At 42.7% G+C, this 23678-nt stretch overlaps 1 protein-coding gene across 1 annotated transcript in view; it reads right to left on the reverse strand.

Annotated features, from left to right (window-relative positions):
* LOC127029115 (AP-3 complex subunit beta-1-like) overlaps nucleotides 1-23678 on the reverse strand; it is a 184332-nt gene that overhangs the window by 158660 nt on the left and 1994 nt on the right. Inside the window, 3 exon segments of the mRNA XM_050914761.1 lie at nucleotides 14416-14482; nucleotides 17804-17964; nucleotides 21565-21660. Coding sequence (XP_050770718.1) covers nucleotides 14416-14482; nucleotides 17804-17964; nucleotides 21565-21660 — 324 coding nt within the window.

Genomic DNA, 23678 nt, shown 5'->3' on the forward strand with positions numbered 1-23678 from the left:
GTGAGAATATGTGAGAGAAACAACTCTGCAGACACCAAGGTCAGTGAAGAAGGAGGGGGAGGAGGTGCTCCAGGTGCCGGAGCAGAGATTCCCCTGCAGCCCGTGGTGAAGACCATGGTGAAGCAGGCTGTCCCCCTGCAGCCCATGGAGGTTAATGGTGGAGCAGATATCCACCCTGCAGCCCGTGGAGGATCTCACACCAGAGCAGGTAGATGCGCCCGAAGGAGGCTGTGACCCTGTGGAGAGCCCGCGCTGGAGCAGGCTCCTGGCAGGACTTGTGACCCCATGGGGGACCCACGCTGGAGCAGTCCATTCCTGAAGGATTGCACCCTGTGGAAAGGACCCATGCTGGAGCAGTTTGTGAAGAACTGCAGCCCGTGGGAAGGACTCACGTTGGAGAAGTTCATGGAGGACTGTCTCCCGTGGGAGGGACCCATGCTGGAGCTGGGGAAGAGTGTGAGGAGTCCTCCCCCTAAGGAGGAAGGAGTGGCAGAAACAACATGTGATGAACTGACCCAAACCCCCATTCCCTATCCCCCTGCACCACTCAGGGGGGAGAAGGTAGAGAAATCAGGAGTGAAGTTGAGCCTGGGAAGAAGGGAGGGGTGGGGGGAAGGTGTTTTAAGATTTGGTTTTATTTCTCATTATCCTACTCTGATTTTGATTGGCAATAAATTAAATTAATTTCCCCGAGTCGAGTCTGTTTTGCCCGTGACAGTAATTGGTGAGTGATCTCTCCCTGTCCTTATCTCAACCCACGAGCCTTTCATCATATTTTCTCTCCCTGTCCAGTTGAGGGGGAATGATAGAGCTGCTTGGTGGACACTTGGCGGCCAGCCAAGGTCAACCCACCACACCACACATTTGGGTTCTAAACTAAAACAATTAACTTATTAACAGAACCCTACTGCTGAAAAGTAGAGCCCAGCTTTCTTCCCCCATTATCCCCAAATACGCTGCTTTAGTTTAAAAGATCAAGATCCTCATTGCAAAGCCATCAACGATTCCTAGGATCATTTTTTAATGTTAGAGGTGTCACTTCCCAAGAATCTGTGCTTCATCTAGTAACCATGCAGTCTGTAAAAGAAATCTCAATACTCACACGTTTGTATAAATTCTTTTCAGCCCCAAAATAGAATTCATACTGTTACATCTATTATATTTAAGAATAAATTTTCACACCAGAACAGAATAATAAATAAATGTAAAAATTAGAAGTAGTTTAATGTGATTAAAATATTCCCATTAAAGGGAAAAATATTATTTAAGTAGAGGCTAAAGGAAAATTTAGCCTTTGGAAAAGAGTGTAAATCTTAATTAGCAATAAACAGATTCCATGCAATAAGCTAATTTACTATCAGTCTTCACCCAAAACTTCCCTCTATCCCATCTAATATTTCTTCACAACAAAGGTTTCTGGGGAATCAACATCAGGAGTACATACTTGGGAATCAATAAGCATCTGCAAGTCTGGCCAACACATTTTGAAATTTCTTTCTAACATTCTTCTGTCTTAGAAGAGTTCAAAAGCAGTGTTGCACTCTGTATACTACCTGGTCCCAGAACATGAGCTATAATAGCAACAGCTATGACATAGCGCAAAATATATGTGGCCACATACTAACCCAGTTCTCTGAATGGGGCTGAAAAAAAATTAATTTTATCATGCAGCACATGCATTTATATTTTTCACACACACATCATAAAACTTCCTTGTATCAGAGGTATTTGCCCAAATAAATTGTCGTGGTTTAACCCCAGCCGGCAACTAAGAACCACACAGCCGCTCGTTCACTCCCCCTCGGTGGGATAGAGGAGAGAATTGGAAGGGTAAAAGTGAGAAAGAAACTCATGGGTTGAGATAAAAACAGTTTAATAATTGAAATTTAAAAAAATAGAAATAATAATAATAAATTGTAATGAAAAGGAAAATAACAAAGAGAGAGAAATAAAACCCAAGAAAAACAAGTGATGCAAATGAAAACAACTGCTCACCACCAACCGACTGATGCTCAGCCAGTCCCTGAGCAGCGGCCCCCCACAAACCTCCCCCTAGTTTTATTGATAAGCATGACATCATATGGTATGGAATATCCCTTTGGTCAGTTGGGGTCAGCTGTCCTGGCTGTGTCCCCTCCCAACTTCTTGTGCATCCCCAGCCTACTCACTGGTGAGGCAGTGTGAGGAGCAGAAAAGGCCTTGACTCTGTGTAAGCACTGCTCAGCAATAATGAAAACATCCCTGTATTATCAACACTGTTTCCAGCACAAATCCAAAACATAGCCCCTTACCGTGAAGAAAATTAACTCTATCCCAGCCACAACTAGCACATTCTCCACCCCTTATTCCATACCATTTACATCATGCTCAGGTCCCACACTATCCAATACATCCTCGTTAACCACCCCCCCTTCCCATCCTTTGATATAATACACAGATATCATTCCCTTAGTCTATGGACCACACCTGTGAAATATCTGTAAAATGTCCACAAAATGTCCATTGAGTTCATTTAGTCCATGACTTTGGGCTCCATCTATTATGGTGGTCACTCAGGACAGGAGAGGTGGTGTGTTGCGTGGAATTATTGGGCACCAAAGCCAGCTCAGGTCAGGTCACTGCTGCACTTGCACTGCTTCTTGTAAGGCTTGTCCTCCATTGGTTCGGGTGGTTCCTGCTATAGTAATTCCTATAACATGCAACTCAAATCATGGGTTACAACAATTTAAAGGTATGTCCATTACATTCCCCACCCCTGGTCCCTTTGGACTAGGCCTTAATTTTTAACATTGCAATGAATTCTTCCTCTTGCCTATAGCTTGGCTAGCAGTGAGAGGTTCCTGCTATAATACCTTTGATATATGGCAGCCACAGCAATGGTGACATACAGCATCATGTAACACTGCCATCATACAACTCAAATCATGGATTCTTTTCACCCAGGATTAAATCACCTTGAGGTACACATCGGACTCCCCCATCCTTCTGCATTACCCACCAAGTGCATCCAGGTCCTTGAGCAAAAAAAATCCCACAAATAGGTTTACCCTTTCCTGATGAAGGAATAACCCAGACTGTTTTTCCCAGCCAGATCCTTATATGTACTACAGGGACCTTATCTCCTTCCACAGTGCGTAGGGGTTTTGATTGGACAGGGCCAGGTCAACTGGCAGATCCTCTAGTGTTAACTAGCTAAGTGACTTCTGCTAAATGTGTATCCCAATGCTTGAATGTCCAAGCACCCATTGCTCTCAATGTAGTCTTTAACAGTCCATTGTATCATTCAGTTTTCCCGGAGGCTGGTGCATGAGAGGGGATGTGATACACCCACTCAATGCCATGCTCTTTGGCCCAGGTGTCTATGAGATTGTTTCGGAAATGAGTCCCATTGTCTGACTCAATTCTTTCTGGGGTGCCATGTCGCCATAAGACTTGCTTTTCAAGGCCCAGGATAGCGTTCCGGGCAGTGGCATGGGGCACGGGATATGTTTCCAACCATTCAGTAGTTGCTTCCACCATTGTAAGCACATGGCGCTTGCCTTGGCAGGTTTGTGGGAGTGTGATATAGTCAATCTGCCAGGCCTCCCCATATTTGTGTCAGCCATCGTCCTCCATACCAAAAAGGCTTTAGCCACTTGCCTTGTTTGATTATGGTGCATGTTTTACATTCATGGATAACCTGTGCAATGGCATCAATGGTCAAGTCCACCCCTCGATCATGAGCCCATCTATATGTTGCATCCCTTCCTAGATGTCCTGATGTGTCATTGGCCCATAGAGCTATAAATAATTCACCCTTATGTTCCCAATCAGATCCACCTGAGCCACTTCAATCTTAGCAGCCTCATCCACCTGCTGGGTGTTTTGATGTTCTTCAGTGGCCCAACTCTTGGGTACATGGGCATCTACATGACGTACTTTCACAACCAGGTTCTCTAGCTGGGCAGCAATATCTTGCCACAATGGGGCAGCCCAGCTGGGTTTACCTCTGCGTTGCCAGTTACTCTGCTTCCATTGCTGCAACCACCCCCACAGAGCATTTGCCACCATCCATGAGTCAGTATAGAGATAAAGTATTGGCCACTTTTCTCATTCAGCAATGTCTAAAGCCAGCTGGATGGCTTTCACCTCTGCAAACTGACTCGATTCACCTTCTCCTTCAGCAGTTTCTGCGACTTGTCATATAGGACTCCACACAGCAGCTTTCCACCTCCGATGTTTTCCCACAATACGACAGGACCCATCTGTAAACAGGGCATATTGCCTCTCATTTTCTGGCAGTTTATTATACAGCAGGATCTCTTCAGCACAAGTCACCTCCTCTGGCAACACTCCGAAGTTTCGGCCCTCTGGCCAATCCGTGATCACTTCCAGGATTCCTGGGCGGTTGGGGTTTCCCATTCGAGCCTGCTGCGTTATCAGTGCGACCCTCTTACTCCATGTAGCATCAGTTGCATGATGGGTAGAGGGGACCCTCCCTTTGAACATCCAGCCCAGCACAGGCAATCGAAGTGCCAAAAGGAGCTGTGTTTCAGTACCAACCACTTCTGAAGCAGCTCCAACTCCTTCATATGCTGCTAATATCTCCTTTTCAGTTGGAGTATAGCGGGCTTCAGATCCTCTATATCCCTGACTCCAAAACTCTAGGGGTCGACCTTGAGTCTCTCCAGGTGCTTTCTGCCAGAGGCTCCAGGTGGGGCTGTTATCCCTGGCTGAGGTGTAAAGCATGTTTTTCACATCTCATCCTGTCTGGACTGGCCCAAGGGCTACTGCATGAACTATCTCCCGTTTAATCTGTTCAAAGGCTTGCTGCTGCTCAGGGCCCCATTTAAAATGTTCTTCTTCCAGGTCACTTGATAGAGAGGGCTTACAATCAGACTATAACCTGGAATATGCATTCTCCAAAAACCTACAACACCTAAGAAAGCTTGCGTTTCTTTTTTTGTTAGTTGGTGGAGACATAGCTGTTATTTTGTTGATCGCATCCATTGGGATGTGACGACGTCCATCTTGCCATTTTATTCCTAAAAAATGGTTCTCCTCTGCAGGTCCCTTCACCTTACTCTGTTTTATGGCAAAACCAGCTTTCAGAAGGATTTGGATTATTCTTCTCCCCTTCTCAAACACTTCTTCTGCTGTGTTGCCCCATACGATGATGTCATCAATGTACTGCAGGTGTTCTGGAGCTTCACCTTTTTCCAGTGCAGTCTGGATTAGTCCATGGCAAATGGTGGGGCTGTGTTTCCACCCCTGGGGCAGTCGATTCCAGGTGTACTGGACGCCCCTCCAAGTGAAAGCAAACTGTGGCCGGCACTCTGCTGCCAAAGGGATTGAGAAGAATGCGTTAGGAATATCAATTGTTGCATGCCGTTTGGCTGCCTTTGACTCCAGTTCATATTGAAGTTCTAGCATGTCCGGTACGGCAGCACTCAGTGGCGGTGTGACTTCATTCAGGCCACGATAGTCCACTGTTAGTCTCCATTCTCTGTTAGATTTTTGCACTGGCCAAATGGGATCTCTCCTTGACTCTCCAGTCGACAAATCAGCATATGGATGGGAACCAGGGAGTCTCGGTTGGTGCGATATTGCCGCCAGTGCACTGTCATGGTAGCAAGTGGCACCTGCTGTTCTTTAACCTGCAGCAACCCCACCACAGATGGATCCTCTGAGAGACCAGGCAAGCTAGACAGCTGTTTAATCTCCATACTCAAGGCAGCTATACCAAAGGCCCACCGATACCCCTTTGGGTCCTTGAAATACCCTCTCCTGAGATAATCTATGCTAAGGATGCATGGGGCCTCTGGGCCAGTCACAATGGGGTGTTTCTGCCACTCATTCCCAGTTAGGCTCACTTCAGCCTCCAATACAGTTAGCTGTTGGGATCCCCCTGTCACCCCAGAAATACAAATAGGTTCTGCCCCTTTATAGCTTGATGGCATTAGGGTACACTGTGCACCGGTGTCCACTAGAGCTTTATACTCCCGTGGGGCTGATGTGCCAGGCCATCAAACCCACACAGTCCAGTAAAGCTGGTTGTCCCTTTCCTATGCCTGGCCGAAGGCAGGGCCCCTCTATTCCTGGTCGGAGTCTTCATTACTTGATTTTTGTAATAGCAAAACAGAAGTCCCTTCATCAGGGCGAATAGTGCAATCAGCCCTTCTACTCTACCCAACAGACACTGGAGCAGTAATTTTCCTAGATGGATGCTTTTTGGCTGTTGTTTTTCCTTGCAGTTCCTGTACCCGAACTTCTAGTCTCCAGGTAGGTTCACCATCCCACTTCCTCATGTCCTCCCCCTGGTCACGCAGGAAGAACCACAGGGTTGCACGTGGTGTGCACCACTAATACACTCTCCCTTGAACAGAAAAAGGCTGACTCTTAATAGCTGAGACCTTGGTTGGAGTGCATGAGGAAGACCTATCCTTCTCGGATTGCTCAGACAATTTTTGAGGCAGTCTGTCCACAGCCGAGACACATGCACACATGGAGGGAGCGAGATTATCTTCGTATTCTCAGAGTTGTCTGGCTAGTCCATCTATAGTTGGTGCCTCCGTGTCTGTCCAGCTCATTATCACCAGGGTGATGGCGTATGACATCGGTGCATTTCGTACAAACTTTTGCCACATGGACCACATGCACCGGATTTCATCCGGGTCTTTGGATGCCTGGTTGTCATAGATTGTTGTCATCCAGGTTGTTATAGATCACCTCCACCATGGCTAATTCCCTCAGATACTGGATATTTCCCTCAATGGTGGTTCATTTGCTTCGGGAATTTGCAAGTTCTTCCTTGAAGGGATACCTGTCCTTCACACTCTACAGGAGCCGCCGCCAAAGACTGAGGACTCCTGCCCTTTTTCCAATTCCTTTGTCAATGGCCTTATCCTTAGCAAGGGATCCTAGCTGCCGGACTTCCTTACCCTCTAATTCCTGACTACTGGCCCCAATATCCCAGCATTGGAGTAACCAGCTGAGAATTAGCTTGCCTGGTTGACAGCTAAAATCTTTTCGCATATCTCGCAGCTCACTTAGGGATAGGGATCGGATGGTTTCTGCCTCATTTATGATTTCAGTCCCTTCCTCCTCCTGTTCTCGTGACTGCTCTGCTGCAGAATAGGCTGCCTCTTCTGATTCTCTCTCCTGCTCCCTTTTAGGAGAAGCTTCTTCATCCCTTTCTAAACGAGTTGACTTCTACTTCCATTGTTTCTTTTTAGTTATAGGGGTGACTGATATAGTGTCTGGTTTAGCCATAGTGTCTGTTGGTATGTTTTCAGAGCCAGAGACCCTCTCTTCTCCTTGAGGGTGCTGCATAATATCGAGCAGTGTTTGGTAGATGCTGGCCAGGGTCCAGCACAGCACGGTAAGTTGTGCCTCTTTGGAATAGCCACGGCATTTTTTTTTTTTTTTTCTTTTCCAAACATTCTATCACTTCATCAGGATCCTGCAGTTGTTCAGGAGTGAAGTACCAGACCATTGGAGGTGAGAAGTTCTCTAGATACCTGCCTATACTCTCCCACATGCCTTGCCACCCATGACCATACTGTTGCAGAGCCTGGGTCATATTCCTAAATTGCCTGTTAACCTTAGACAAAACTGAAGCAATAGTCCTAAGGAATACCAATAGAAGTATTTTAACTATCCAAGGATGTTCAAGATACTGAAAAGTTATTGTAACGAGGGAGAAAACATCACAGAAGATGGTGGTGAAGGTGCCATTCTGTATTTCCTCCACAAAAAACCTCTCAGAGGAAGAAGTATAATTGTTGTCTCCATGAGATGGTACCCGAAGTACAGTAATGGCTTCAGTACAGAGCCCAAATACCAGATTAAGCTCAAGGTCTGTTTTAATAACAAATCTCCCAGGCAAAACCTCACTAATCACTACAGAGCACAGCAAACTGCAAAAGCCAACACCAATCTTCAACATGTACAGCAAAAAAAAAAGAGCATGGCACAGATCAGATAAACTAATATCGAGAACAGATGAATCAATATCGTGACCTGCAACTGTTAACAGATATAAATCCCTTCTAATACACTCTGGTCAAACCTGTTAGTATCTCAAACCCTTCGAGCCCCACGTTGGGCGCCAAAAAGGATTGTCGTGGTTTAACCCCAGCTGGCAACTAAGCACCACACAGCCGCTTGCTCACTCCCCCCACCCAGTGGGATGGGGGAGAGAATCAGAAGAGTAAAAGTGAGAAAACTCATAGGTTGAGATAAAGACAGTTTAATAAGTAAAGCAAAAGCCATGCACGCAAGCAAAGCAAAACAAGGAATTCATTCACTACTTCCCATCGGCAGGCAGGTGTTCAGCCATCTCCAGGAAAGCAGGGCTCCATCACGCATAACAGTTACTTGGCAAGACAAACGCCATCACTCTGAATGTCCCCCCCTTCCTTCTTCTTCCCCCAGCTTTATATGCTGAGCATGACATCATATGGTATGGAATATCCCTTTGGTCAGTTGGGGTCAGCTGTCCCGGCTGTGTCCCCTCCCAACTTCTTGTGCACCCCCAGCCTCCTCGCTGGTGGGGTGGTGTGAGGAGCAGAAAAGGCCTTGACTCTGTGTAAGCACTGCTCAGCAATAACAAAAATATCCCTGTATTATCAACACTGTTTTCAGCACAAATCCAAAACATAGCCCCTTACCAGCTACTGTGAAGAAAATTAACTCTATCCCAGACAAAACCAGCACATAAACTAAGATCAAAGTTAAGGACAATGGAAACCTGCAATAAATTTTGACATTTTTAATATGCCCAGCATCCATACAACTACATCCCAGCTACAGGTCTACATTCTGCCTTTTCTTTTTAGATGCTGCTTTAGATACACTTCAAGATACTTTAGTTTGGACTAAGGAATGGAAGTCACAAGTTCTTTTTGCTTTACAGGTTTGGACAATGGATATGATTCCTTTTCAATATCGACATTTTTTTTTTATATATATATTTTTGTTTAACTGCTGTAACTCAGGTATCATTAATGCACTTGATTTTTATTATTGTTTACACAGAGTTGTAAAACACACAGGCTACAAACAGAATGCAGTTCTACAGTCCTTCGCAGTATGCCAAAAGCAACTTAAGCAATAAATCCTGCCTTAAACCCTATGCCCCAAAGCTAGATCATCAGGCCTGTTAAGTGAATGGAAAAAAGTAGGAGAATTAGAGTGAAGTGATACAGAATCAACCAAAAAGGGAACTAGTTTCCTCTAAAATACTCAATTATACCTTCACACATGACTACCTGACTAGCTATATTACTTTGAGAAAATCATTTTAGCATAAAATACACACATGCTCTTATCTTCCTTTCTACATAAAATCACGTCAGCTGCTCAATTATCTAGAATTACTAGAAAAATAAAAGGAGCAGGCATTCACGCTCTTGTACTTGCTTATCAAAGTCTGAGGTACTTTTTCTGCAAAGCAAGGGTAAAAACATAACTAGGAGTTTCTTAAGTCTCTGTAATAAAAATACTTGTAAACATCTTATCTGTTTAAAAATTGAATACACTGGCACAAAATCACAGCTCTGTTGATACCCTCAAGGGTGGCTAACTGGGAATTAGTGTATGTTAATGATGATTTGCACTTGATAATTTTGCATCTTAGATTAACTGAGAGCTTGGCTTTTAATTGAATCTTTGTGTTAAGTCACTTAAGGAGTAGAGTGATCTTTCATTTATCTCACCAGAAATTTTAATGAAGTGCTGGGTTAAGGTTAGATCTCATCTTATTTTAAGTTTTGCTTACCTCAGCTTATATTAAAATTTACTACCGATTGAGACCTAAAAAATGAACGCATTTTGTACAGTCTGATAAAATGGCTTAATTTTACTGTAGTAAAATTCCCATCCAGACAGTTTCTTGCTATTTCAAATATAAAATGACTAATTTAAATACATTGTGCCTTTTCTATGCAACATAAACTACATTAATAAACCACAATAGCATGTTGTCTTTGAAGAAATTTCTGGTTTACATAAATTTAGAGATATCTATGCATCTATGCTAGATAGCTATTCTGTCTCATTTTAATGTAGATATGTCAATAAGTTTCAAAAACACTGCGTGAGGTCAAATGGTTATAGAAAAGACAAATTATGGGTAAAAATTTATTTTTTATTAAAGTGAATTCTCAAACATCACTTGAACAACATTCAACTGTTATATACATCGTTAATGTTAATAATTACACTCTCCCTCCAAACATATCTAAAACAAATGGAATAAGAACAAAAGAAACCCCAAAAATATCACGTTGGATTTTCCCGCATCTAGTTATTATATACAATGCATTATGGCTTGTTTGAGGATTATTGGCCCCTAAGTACACAGAAATGCCAAAAGTAACATGACATTTCCATCAGGAGAAAAAAAGGTGGAGAACCACTGATGTTCAACAATTCCCAAAGTCACTAAGATTCTCCCACTTTGGTAAAGACACTATTTAATGAAAATACCATCACTTTCCCAACAAACTGATCTGCTGACATTAGATTAAAACTATCAGGAGATGACAACTAACGTTGATGTAAGGGAATAGCTTCTGTACAATTGAATAGCAGAAATCCAAAGATTCGTGTCAAGTAAACACTAGTGGTCCAAGTTCCACATTATCATCCTACAAATTTCAGGCCACCTCACAGTCAAAAAGGCAACAGAAGCTGCAAAAACCTGAGAAATATCATTAATCAAACAGATGGACTTCATAAGGTGTCCTGGTTTCGGCTGGGACAGAGTTAACTCTCTTCTTAGTAGCTGGTACAGTGCTGTGTTTTGGATTTAGTGTGAGAATAATGTTGATAACACACTGATGGTTTAGTTGTTGCTAAGTAGCGCTTATCTTAAGCCAAGGACTTTTCAGTTTCCCATGCTCTGCCAGCAAGCAGGTGTGCAAGAAGCTGGGAGGGAGCATAGCCGGGGCAGCTGACCTGAACTAGCCAAAGGGGTATTCCATACCATGGAACGTCATGCCCAGTATATAAACAGGGGGGAGTTGGCCGGGAGGGGCGGATCGCGGCTCTGGCATCGGTCAGCAGGTGGTGAGCAATTGTATTGTGCATCACTGGTTTTTGTTTTGGTTTGTTCTTTCCTTTTTTTCCCCTCTTTTTTTGTTATATTCCTTTTCATTACAATTATTATTATATTTCATTATTATTATTGTTAGTATTATATTTTACTTTAGTTATTAAACCGTTCTTATCTCAACCCACGAGTTCTACCTTCTTTCCCAATTCTCCTCCCCATCCCACTGGGAGCAGGGGCGGGGGTGGGGGGAGTGAGGGAGCAGCTGCATGGTGCTTGGCTGCTGACTGGGGTTAAACCACGACATAAGGCTATGACAAAACGCTGCTGTTCTACATCTCGAACCCATTTCTAGGATCCCACCTGACTTAATTTTCTTCACAAAGACTGCAAAATATTTTCTAAAAGCTTTTGCCTTTATGTATGTAGAAGGAGCTTTTTATTCTTTTATGCTAAGTGTATGAAATGTGTATTCTCTAAGGGAAGCTAAAAAGGTGGTTCAAATTAATAAAAATTTCCCAAGAGGAGTTTAAATAAGACTTAAAAAGTAAGACTATGTAAGCTACATATGTACACCTGTACATAAGGACCACCACCCATAAGCAGCTGCATCTCCTCTAATTTTAAAAGCTAAAAGTAGCTACAAGTGGCAATCTGTTTCCTCCACTGTGAGCAAATTGCTATGTTCTCTAATCAGAGGCAAAGAATAAGCTTATTCAGATTGGAGTTACCTGCTAATAAAACACTTGTGCACTATGTGTTTTCTGTTAGTAAATCTGGAGGCTTTCTGGGAACATTCAGTGGAACATGACAAAAGATGACTACTTAAGATGAAGCTTTTCCATACTAGACTGGTCTTCCCAAAGCTATCAAGGATTAAACAGAGACAGTTCCATTTTAGATCACAACAAGCTGTGGACCCTGGGATGAAAGAGCACATATTAATACTTGGTTTTGATTCAGAGAGTCCTGAAGGGAGATTTGTACTGTTCCTTTTTGGAATAATAATTCTTCATATCACTTCTTGAAAAAGTAAAACTTCTGAAGCTGAGATGTCTCAGCCCAGGCTGGAATCAGGTCTTGCTAGGGAACAGACCAAGAGGAATCAAAAGGAAGAAAAAGTTGCAGCAGTTAACCATATTATGTCTCCAAGGAGGCCCAAAAGACCCAATTCTAGACCATCATTATTAGCTTCTTGAATGTGCTGGGGAAACAAAATAGCATAACTTTGGCTATTGCTTCAGCTGGTATCTTCATAAATATATTATTCAGTCCATTATTCAGTGTCACAGGGGGACCAGAACTGTGCCATATACTAAGCAATGAGCATTAACCTCCCCTTGTAAATATCTCCAAGTGCCAGGATCAGTGTGCTGGGAATAAGACGACCCAAACCTACTCTATACTTTTTTCCTCTAACATTTTGTTAAAGTAAATGTGTAAATGACTAGTTGTTGGATAACTTGTCATTTACCATATGCAATAAGGACTAGGGAACAGAGTGAAAACTTGAGGATTTTATTTTCCTGCCATCAGCAATAAAAAGAAACAAAGATGGCTTCTCAGTCCTTTATGCCTCCACAGGTATAAAGAATTTAATCTCACTGTCATGGTTTAACCCCAGCCAGCAACTAAGCACCATGCAGTGGCTCCCCCCTCCCAGTGGGATGGGGAAGAGAATCAAAAAAAAAAAAAAAAAGTAAAACTCGTGGGTTGAGATAAGAACAGTTTAATAACTAAAGTAAAATAAAATATAATACTAATTAATAATAATAAAAATATAATAATAATAATAGTAATGAAAAGGAATATAACAAAAAAAGAGAGAGAAATAACACCCAAGAAAAGACAAGTGATGCACAATGCAATTGCTCACCACCCGCTGACCGATGCCCCAGCAGTGATCCACCCCTCCCGGCCAACTCCCCCCTGTTTATATACTGGGCATGACGTTCCATGGTATGGAATACCCCTTTGGCTAGTTCAGGTCAGCTGTCCTGGCTGTGCTCCCTCCCAGCTTCTTGCACACCTGCTTGCTGGCAGAGCATGGGAAACTGAAAAGTCCTTGGCTTAAGATAAGCGCTACTTAGCAACAACTAAACCATCAGTGTGTTATCAACATTATTCTCACACTAAATCCAAAACACAGCACTGTACCAGCTACTAAAAAGAAAGTTAACTCTGTTCCAGCCGAAACCAGGACACTCACATTCACACATTGCATGCACACCAAGAGCATGAACCACAAAAAGAAAATACACAAGGAACCACTGAGGGGCAACTCCACAGAAGCACAAAGGCCTCTGACAAATGAGTACAGGTCAAGCATGGATGCAGTCAGGAGAGCTAACTGATTTACTGTCTGCTGAGCCATTAAGCTCTGACACTCTCCTTCAGCAACCCTTCAAGTGGAAGTTGCAAGATGTCTTTTAGAGAACGGCACCATTTATGTCCTGAATACCTGGACTGTGCTAGAACAACAGACAATCTATTCCTGTGTGTTACAAAAACACTTGGCAAATAGGAGATGAAGCAACACGCTATCTGGTACCTAGTAATACTTTCATTAACTCAAAAAGCATTACACTCACTAAATCAGTCATTTGAACAAGAAGAGCAAGTTAAATGTTTTAATTTACAACTTTGTTTTCTATTTGAAGTCTGTCTTTGACTCCTTGCTCAATTACCTTTCTGGCTTAGACTTGGGAAACTTACTTGTAGTGGGTACAGGAAGAAAAATATTAAAGTGTGTGACCATTGGGAGACATCCAGGAGTTCATACAGAAAACCTGTATCTATATAGAGCAGGCAAAATATAATAGGAGTGTTAAATCTACAGAAATTGTCCCAGGACATCGGTTTTACTTACCGGATCAGAAGTGGGGATATTTGCAAGAACAAACAAGTGCACAGCAAGGATTATTGTTTAACAGTTGTACACACTACAAGGCAGACTGACATCAACAGGTATGCTATGTATCATACATAAGTAATTTATTCTTACAATATCACACAAAAATTGAAATGACCTAGCTAATTTCCCAATGAAAGAGTGTTTATACAGAGACTTGTACACTGATTCATATCATTATAACTTTCATTCTCAAAATTAAGTTTAAAGAAGCATACATAAAAACACACTAACAAAACCAGATTAAGAATACCCGTGATGTAAGTAAAATTACCAGTCTTATTAAAGGAGATGGTCACTATTACATTCATAGTATAATGCATAAATACACAATGATACTTCTACTTAAAAACATATAAAACCATATCAGCAAGGGTTAGGAAAGTGTATTATGTACTGCTGAATGACAGCCTGAGGAGTAAACTCTTTAAAAAAATATGCATATGTAATAGCAACATCTGTTTCTTACCATACTTCTATCCTTCAAAAGCTTTTCTGTCACTTCAAATAACATTTCCTTTTGCTCTGGATCAAGACTAGAAGGAAAAATAAAAATTCTTTTTACACATTCAGTCAGACACATCTGAAATTAAAAGAGGTTAGGTTTGTTGACCTTTAGACACAAGCTGGGAACCAAGAGCATTGAAGAAACTACTTCCAGAAAAATCAAGTACTCCAAAGAATTGATTGAAAAAGAATTGTAAAAGATTGACTGTAAAAGGCCAATAGCATCCTGGCTTGTATCAGAAATAGTGTGGCCAGCAGGACTAGGGAAGTGATTGTCCCTTTGTACTCGGCACTGGTGAGGCCGCCCCTCGAATACTGTGTTCAGTTTTGGGCCCCTCACTACAAGACAGACATTGAGGTGCTGGAGCGTGTCCAAAGAAGAGCAATGAAGCTGGTGAAGGGTCTAGAGAGCAAGTCCTATGAGGAGCAGCTGAGGGAACTGGGGTTGTTTAGTCTGGAGAAAAGGAGGCTCAGGGGAGACCTTCTCGCTCTCTACAACTATCTGAAAGGAGGTTGTAGCGAGGTGGGTGTCAGTCTCTTCTCCCAAGTAACAAGTGATAGGACAAGAGGAAATGGCCTCAAGTTGTGCCAGGGGAGGTTTAGATTGGATATTAGGAAAAATTTGTTTGCTGAAAGGGTTGTCAAGCATTGGAACAGGCTGCCCAGGGAAGTGGTTGAGTCACCATCCCTGGAGGTATTTAAAAGAGGTGTAGGCATGGCACTTAGGGACATGGTTTAGTGGTGGAGTTGGTAGTGTTAGGTTAACAGTTGGACTCAATGATCTTAAGGGTCTTTTCCAACCTAAATAATTATATGATTCATAGAATAATATCATATCTAGCAGATATCCACCTGCAGCCCATGGAGGACCCCATGCCGGAGCAGGTAGATGCGCCCAAAGGAGGCTGTGACCCCGTGGGAAGCCCGTGCTGGAGCAGGCTCCTGGCAGGACCTGTGGACCCATGGAGAGAGGAGCCCACGCTGGAGCAGGTTTGCTGGCAGGACTTGTGACCCCATGGGGGACCCACGCTGGAGCAGTCTGTTCCTGAAGGATTGCATCCTGTGGAAAGGACCCATGCTGGAGAAGTTCATGTAGGACTGTCTCCTGTGGGAGGGACCCCACGCTGGAGCAGGGGAAGAGTGTGAGGAGTCCTCCCCCTGAGGAGGAAGGAGCGGCAGAAACAACATGTGATGAACTGACTGCAATCCCCGTTCCCCATCCCCCTGTGCCGCTCGGAGGGAGGAGGTAGAGAAAATCGTGAGTGAAGTTAAGCCTGGGAAGAAGGGAGGGGCGGGGGGAAGGTGTTTTTAAGATTTAGGTTTTATTTCTCATTACCTTACTCTGACTTTTTGATTGGTAAAAAATTAAATTAATTTCCCCAAGTCAAGTCTGTTTTGCCCGTGACGGTAATTGGTGAGTGATCTCCCTGTCCTTATCTCGACCCACGAGCCTTTTGTCATATTTTTTCTCCCCTGTCCAGTTGAGGAGGGGGAGCGATAGAGTGGCTTTGGTGGGCACCTGGCATCCAGCCAGGGTCAACCCACCACACCATGTAACTGTGGTACCAGCAACCAGAGCAAGTATGTATGTCAGTGTGTGATTGCTAGAGAATACTAAGCCAGACTAGGTGTCTTGGGAGCCAGGTATTGAAGTGGGGCCATAGGTCTGGGCTTGACATGTGTGTGTGTCTCCAAGTGAGACAACAGGAGACTTTTGGCTACCAGAGGGACCAGGGCATCCAGGCCAATTATTGGAGAGACTGTAAGGTCTCACCCATTTGTGTGTCTCAGTCTCTCTGTTTCTCTCCCCTCTCCCCGTCCATCCAGTGGGAGACAACTGGAGATGGGGCAGTTACTGGGTAGTCTGAGTGTCTAAATCCAGCTACTGTGAGATTCATAGTGTGTGAATGAAGGTGTGGGGGCATGTGTGTGTCTGACTGAGGGGGTCTGTAACAGCAAGTAGAGTGGGGTTGCAGGCATTGTGGGCTTGTATGTGCAGGTGCCAGTGACTGGGGACACTGGGGATCCAAGACCAGTTACTGGAAAGACTGAGCATCTAGGATCATTACTGGGGGATCCATATTGTACATATATATGTCCACTAATGGGCCTTCATCCTGATCAGCCAGAGATGGCAACAAGATAAGGCTGTTGGTGCCAGTTTTTTTCTGCATGAGTGTTGTTTTCTGTCTGTGCTGATCTGTATGGCTGGCTACGTGCATGTGAGTTGTATATGTGTTTGTGTATGTGCCCATTAGGAATACACGCTCAGCCTCACTACTGGTTGGACTGAGGGGGCATGGAGCTTTAGCAGCCTCAGACTACCTGATTCGGAACCCCTAACATCTCTCACCCTCCCTTTTGGCACATGTGAAAGAAAAGGGAAATAAGTAGTAGAATAAATGCCTTTCTCTGTTTTGGAAAGGTACAGGTTCTGTTGCCCCCATCTGAGTAAACCAGTACCCACCTCTTTGTAAGACCTCTTCTACAACAAGAATTTCCAAAGAGGGAAGAGGAAGATTTGGATTTGCATAGATAAAATTTCTACTATTTAGTATTTGTCACCTGTACTGCAAAATACAGCGAGTGTCTTCAGGATGAAAGATACAGACGCTAAACACAAATCTTGGATTCTGAGAAGACCCATCAAAATAGTTGCTACACAGATAACAATAACTCGTATATTAAAAACAAAAGATAGTATATCAGTTTCTCTTTTGTATCTTTTCATAGTTATCCCATTATTCTAGCAAGCAAGAGACCATTCTGAGGTGTGTTCTTATATCAAGGTTGATTCAACTCTCAAATGACTATTTTAAGTTCTGAAACTTAAGATGTATCTGAGTTTGTTATAACTATATCCAACTGCTATAATTATTAATCAAAACACCTTTATCTTACAAAAATATGCCATGGAAAACAATGGAGGACAGAAAAAAAAAATGCTTACCCCATGGTAAAACAAAACAACCCCCCCCAAATTAAAAAAAAAGAACAGAACTGTATCTTCAAACTTTCAGGAAGACATTTTAAACAGATAGCAGTCATTAAAAAAATTCTCACAGTACTCAGAATCTTCATTTCAGAAGAGCAGAAGACAGTAGACATGCTTTTTGCCAATAGTTAAGATCAAGAACACGAAAACCTTTACTGTAGTAACTGGGAGGGGGGGATATAAATCCAAAGGTGCCTGAATTCCAACCAAATCAGTTGAGTGACTGAATGTCTACACACACTTAATACTTTTTAAAAAACAGATCTGATACATCATGAGACATGCCAACCTGCCCAGTAGCCTTACTAAACAACAGTCTTAAAATTGCTTTTCAGTATTTGTCAGAATCGCTTACCTATACGGTTTTTTGATTGCATAGGCTGCATTCTTCCTCACATAAGGAGATAAATCAGAAGAGGCTTCCTTAATAGCAAGCATCATAATAGGAACAATAATTGGCACGCGGATACTGGATAAAACTCTTAAAGCACTTGCACAGATTAACTGATTAGGATCCTAAAGAATGGGAGAGAAGGGGAGAAATAAGATAGTGCAGCAAAGCATCATTAAATCCTCTGCAGTGTTTACACTAATTAGTGAGAGCACATTTGTCATGGTTTAACCCCAGTCAGCAACTAAGCACCACGCAGCAGCTTCCCCCTTCCCCCTCCCAGTGGGGTGAGGAGGAGGAAAGAGGGGAAAAAAAGTAAAACTCGTGGGTTGAGATAAGAACAGTTTAATAACTAAAGTAAAATATAATACTAACTATAGTAATAATGAAATATAATAATAATAATAGTAATGAAAAGGAATATAACAAAAAAGGAGGGGAGGAAGGGAAAAAAAAAAACAAAACCAAAAAAAACCACCAGTGATGCACAATGCAATTGCTCACCACCCGCTGACCAATGCCCAGTTAGTTCCCGAGCCGCGATCCACACCACCCAGCCAACTCCCCCCCTGTTTATATACTGGGCATGACGTTCCATGGTATGGAATACCCCTTTGGGTAGTTCAGGTCAGCTGCCCCGGCTATGCTCCCTCCCAGCTTCTTGTACACCTGCTTGCTGGCAGAGCATGGGAAACTGAAAAGTCCTTGGCTTAAGATAAGCGCTACTTAGCAACAACTAAACCATCAGTGTGTTATCAACATCATTCTCACACTAAGTCCAAAACACAGCACTGTACCAGCTACTAAAAAGAAAGTTAACTCTGTCCCAGTCGAAACCAGGACAACATTAAACCACATAAATCTATCTATCAGTCAGGCTTGCAAGTTAAGGCCACAATAATAAGAAAATGTGCCAAACTTCACACAAGAAACTTTCAACAACCAAAAGAAAATAAAAAAGAAAACATTAAAACATTATGAAAATCTAGAAATCTGGCAAAGGAAAACATTAACATAATTTACTTTTCCAAGCAAAATATGGGAATGATGGATTAAAAAAAGACTAATATTTTATTTAATGATCTGAAACATTTTCTGCAATCCCAGTGGAATTCAGATATCCTGAAAAACACACCTAGCTCAGTTTTATTACTTAAATATAACTGGCAAATGAAAATGTGGTTCTCAGTTGCAACACTCCCACTGAAGTTCTTCCTGACTACACATCCATTTTATTCTTTACTGCAAGATATAAACTGAAGCCAGTAACAAAATGAGTTTTCTTAAGAACGTGTCAAATTTTTAAGCTAAATGTTTTGAGACTTCTATTTCCTACTCTCCCTTCTTTCCTCCAGTACTTACCCCCTTTTATAATGCTAGGGTTAGCTTGGAGATCCAACAATAGCACAGAACATCTGTATTTGGAGGAAACGTTATGTAAACCTAGTCCATTAATTGTGGGCTTGGGATACATAGAAAAAGCGTTGCTTAATCAAGTACTAAATTCTCTAAAATCTAGCAAACTGAAATTGCAGCAGCATTAGTCCAGTGTACTGTCTGCCAGAAGGGCACTTCCCAAAGAACATTTCTCCCAAGGACTGAGAGTTGGCAACATGGGTTTTCAGACTGCTATTACTTAATGATCAGTTAATCTAAGCTCTCAAAATTCCTACATCTTAGCAGCTTCTGAGTAGCAAGGACCTGGATGGTGAAACCACTTAATTTGACAGTTTTTAGAAACACGACTTGTTCTTATCAGAGTTTGCAAAGCTCATCTCCGATCATACGAGATTCAACAAGGCTAAGTGCCAGGTCCTGCACTTGGATCACAACAACCCCATGCAACACTACAGGCTTGGGCAAGAGTAACTAGAAAGCTGCCTGGTGGAAAAGGAACTAGGGGTATTGGTCAACACCCAGCTGAATATGAGCCAGCAGTGTGCCCAGGTGGCCAAGAAGGCCAATAGCATCCCGGCTTGTATCAGAAATAGTGTGGCCAGCAGGACTAGGGAAGTGATAACCAGCACTAACGCTTCACCAACTAACCCTTCACCAGCACTAACGAAGCTGGTGAAGGGTCTAGAGAACAAGTCCTATGAGGAGCAGCTGAGGGAACTGGGGTTGTTTAGTCTGGAGAAAAGGAGGCTCAGAGGAGACCTTCTTGCTCTCTACAACTACCTGAAAGGAGGTTGTAACGAGGTGGGTGTTAGTCTCTTCTCCCAAGTAACAAGTGATAGGACAAGAGGAAATGGCCTCAAGTTGTGCCAGGGGAGGTTTAGATTGGATATCAGGAAAAATTTCTTCACCGAAAGGGTTGGAACAGGCTGCCCAGGGAAGTGGTTGAGTCACCATCCCTGGAGGTATTCAAGAGGTGTAGGCATGGCACTTAGGGACATGGTTTAGTGGTGGCCTTGACAATGTTAGGTTTACAGTTGGACTCAATGATCTTAAGGGTCTTTTCCAACCTAAATGATTCTATAGAAGTTTAAAGTATCCTACAAAGTTCTTTATAACTCGCCTTTATGTGTGGAGGGTTTTTTTTCTCCCTCTTTAGAATCTTCATTACAAAAATGGAAACAAAATGTTACAAAAAATGAACAGAGAGAATTAATTACATTTGCCTATCTTCCATAACAGGCTTCATAATTTACTTAGTTGCTGAAAATCTCAGCTAGCTTGGAGTCTACCTCCTTGCCACACCACCACTTTTTTGAGTTACTCACAGCCACAACTTTTGAGTTATTCCCCTCTCCTTTTGTTCCCATTATCCATAGCTTTTTAAAAAGTTATGCCATGAGAAGTGTTCACTGTACACATATCATTAAAAACATAGGATACAAAGTCATTTGAATTTTAGCATTTCCTGGCAGTCACAGATAGTAAAGGTAGTACACATGACATTGAGATAAAAGCTGGAAGCTCTCTAGTCAGTTGTGGGATGCTTCTACAGTTGCACACTTGGTGCTCCGATTGCAACATTTTCCAACAAGATGCAAGGTCTGGGTCAGTGACATGTCAGAAATTAATTATGAACCTAGAGTAGCCTTACAAGAAGTGTAACAAGAAAAAAAAAGAAAAAAACAACCTTCTCTTATTATAAAAACTGGCCAAATTTAAGGACAGAGACTTAATAAATCTTTCTAAACCTCCACGGTCACACTTCAAAGGCAATCCTAATTTTTGCTTTCTAATTCCATTCCCCATTGTGATCTGAATCTGAAATGAAACAGCACAAAATATTATTTCTTCAGTGCTTTTTATTGAAAGTAGCATGTGCAACAGTGAATATTTTAAAGTACTACTATCTTCCTTATGTTCCACTTCTCTGTTGTACACAAGGATCTCTTACACAAACTAAAAGGAACACAGGTGGTTCAGGGTAATAACAGGGTCTTCTTTCTACATACATAAACTACCTAGGAAAGAGAAAAGATGTTCTAGAATAAGTTAAATGCTGGGCACATGAATTTGAGAGCACCAATCTGCTGCTTTTCTTTCATGAAGTAATTTTACTTCATGCAGGCTTAGCTGTGTGACAAGGTTTGAGGTAGCACAAAAAAACCCAAAAACCAAACACAACTTTGTAAACAACATAACTTGAAACTACTTTATCAGATGCAGATATTTACATGCTTCAGTTTACCAGGCTACACTTACACAGATCTTTTTATTTTTGTGATACCACCTCAGAATTCTCCATGAAATGTTGTTTAATAGTCAATCACTTTTAAAGCACACTGGAAAGTACTGATGGACAATAATGCTAGATCTTGCTGCTCCTCTGCATAATGCATCAGATAAAAAAGCTTGTATATGTTTATCTGAAAAGTAAAACACAGAGAACATCATTATCAGAAAGTTTTGGAATTCTATAAAACTAAGTCCTAGATTGCACATTTTCATCAACATTTTCCTTTAAAGAAGAAGAGTTAATATATCACTGGAGTACTCACATGCTTCTCAAATGTCTTATGATTTACTGTAATTCTTTTATTAGAAACTCCCTGAGGTGCCGCAATATAACCTAATTAATGATACAGTCAGATGAAGGCTAATAATACAAAGTACTGCTTTAAATTATCAACTAGTAAATAAAGACTTGAACAATCTAAGAAGTCGACATGAGGTGACTGACCACCTGGGCACTACTGGTGTTTTTTTTCCCTTATGAAAAATAGGTTAAACTGCAATTGACAAGGATTTCAATAAGCCCATGTGGTGGGTTGTCCTTGGCTGGATGCCAGGTGCCCACCAAGCTGCTCTATCACTCCCCCTCCTCAACTGGACAGGGGGAGAAAAATATGATGAAAGGCTCGTGGGTCAAGATAAGGACAGGGAGATCACTCAGCAATTACCATCACGGGCAAAACAGACTCAACTCGGGGAAATTAATTTAATTTATTGCCAATCAAATCAGAGTAGGGTAATGAGAAATAAAACCAAATCTTAAAACACCTTCCCCCCGCCCCTCCCTTCTTCCCAGGCTCAACTTCACTCCCGAATTCTCTACCTCCTCCCCCTGAGCAGTGCAGGGGGAAAAGGGAATGGGGGTTGCGGTCAGTTCATCACATGTTGTCTCTGCTGCTCCTTCCTCCTCACACTCTTCCCCTGCTCCAGCGTGGGGTCCCTCCCACGGGGTGCAGTCCTTCAGGAACAGACTGTTCCAGCGTGGGTCCCCCATGGGGTCACAAGTCCTGCCAGCAAACCTGCTCCAGCGTGGGCTCCTCTCTCCACTGGTCCACAGGTCCTGCCAGGAGTCTGCTCCAGTGCAGGCTTCCCACAGGGTCACAGCCTCCTTCAGGCACATCCACCTGCTCTGGCGTGGGGTCCTCCATGGGCTGCAGGGTGGATATCTGCTCCACTGTGGACCTCCATGGGCTGCAGGGGGACAGCCTGCCTCAGCATGTTCTTCACCACGGGCTGCAGAGGAATCTCTGCTCCGGCACCTGGAGCACCTCCTCCCCCTCCTTCTTCACTGACCTTGGTGTCTGCAGAGTTGTTTCTCTCACATATTCTCACTCCTCTCTCTCCCGGCTGCTGTTGCACAGCAGTTTTTTCCCCTTCTTAAATATGTTATCACAGGGGCACTACCACTGTTGCTGATTGGCTCAGCCTTGGCCAGCGGTGGGTCTGTCTTGGAGCCGGCTGGCATTGGCCCTATCGGACATGGGGGAAGCTTCTAGCATCTTCTCACAGAAGCCACCCCTGTAGCCCCCTCCTTTGCTACCAAAACCTTGCTACGCAAACCCACTACAGTACCCTATGTCAATTTATGTGGCTGCCTCTGCAAATCTGTATGTGTTGTGTACGTGTATACACACACAAGACATACAAGGGGGTGTGTATGTGCACACACCTACCAGGAATACATTCCCAGCCTCTCTACTGGTTGGACTGGAAACCTTGAGCTGGGGCAGTCTTGCCTCTGTTGGACTGGCGGCTTCAGCCCTAACAGTTAAAAGCACTCATGATGAATACTGTTTCAGGCATTCCTCTTTGGTTTAAGGTATCTGTTCAAAACCAGACTTAGAGTACTCAACTTACAAACACAAGTTAAAGAGGAAGAGAATATATTTAACTAGTCCATGTATATTTCCCATCTTAAACTAAAATAGAAAATGTGATTCTTTGCCCCTTTTCCTTTTATCACCTATTATTAAAGTTGCAGTTACAACCTCTAAAATTATTTAAATACAGTAAGTTCTGAAAGACTGATTTGTCATCTTTGCACACTTATGCCTCCTTGACTTACTAGAGCTCAGTATGTGGCCTCAGCCAAATATATGCATTCTTTCAAAGAATGGAAAAAGCAAAGTTTTAGAGTAGTAGCTAAATAAGA

This window comes from Gymnogyps californianus, unplaced genomic scaffold (genome assembly GCF_018139145.2).
Source record: "Gymnogyps californianus isolate 813 unplaced genomic scaffold, ASM1813914v2 HiC_scaffold_77, whole genome shotgun sequence".
NCBI classification, from domain to species: domain Eukaryota; kingdom Metazoa; phylum Chordata; class Aves; order Accipitriformes; family Cathartidae; genus Gymnogyps; species Gymnogyps californianus.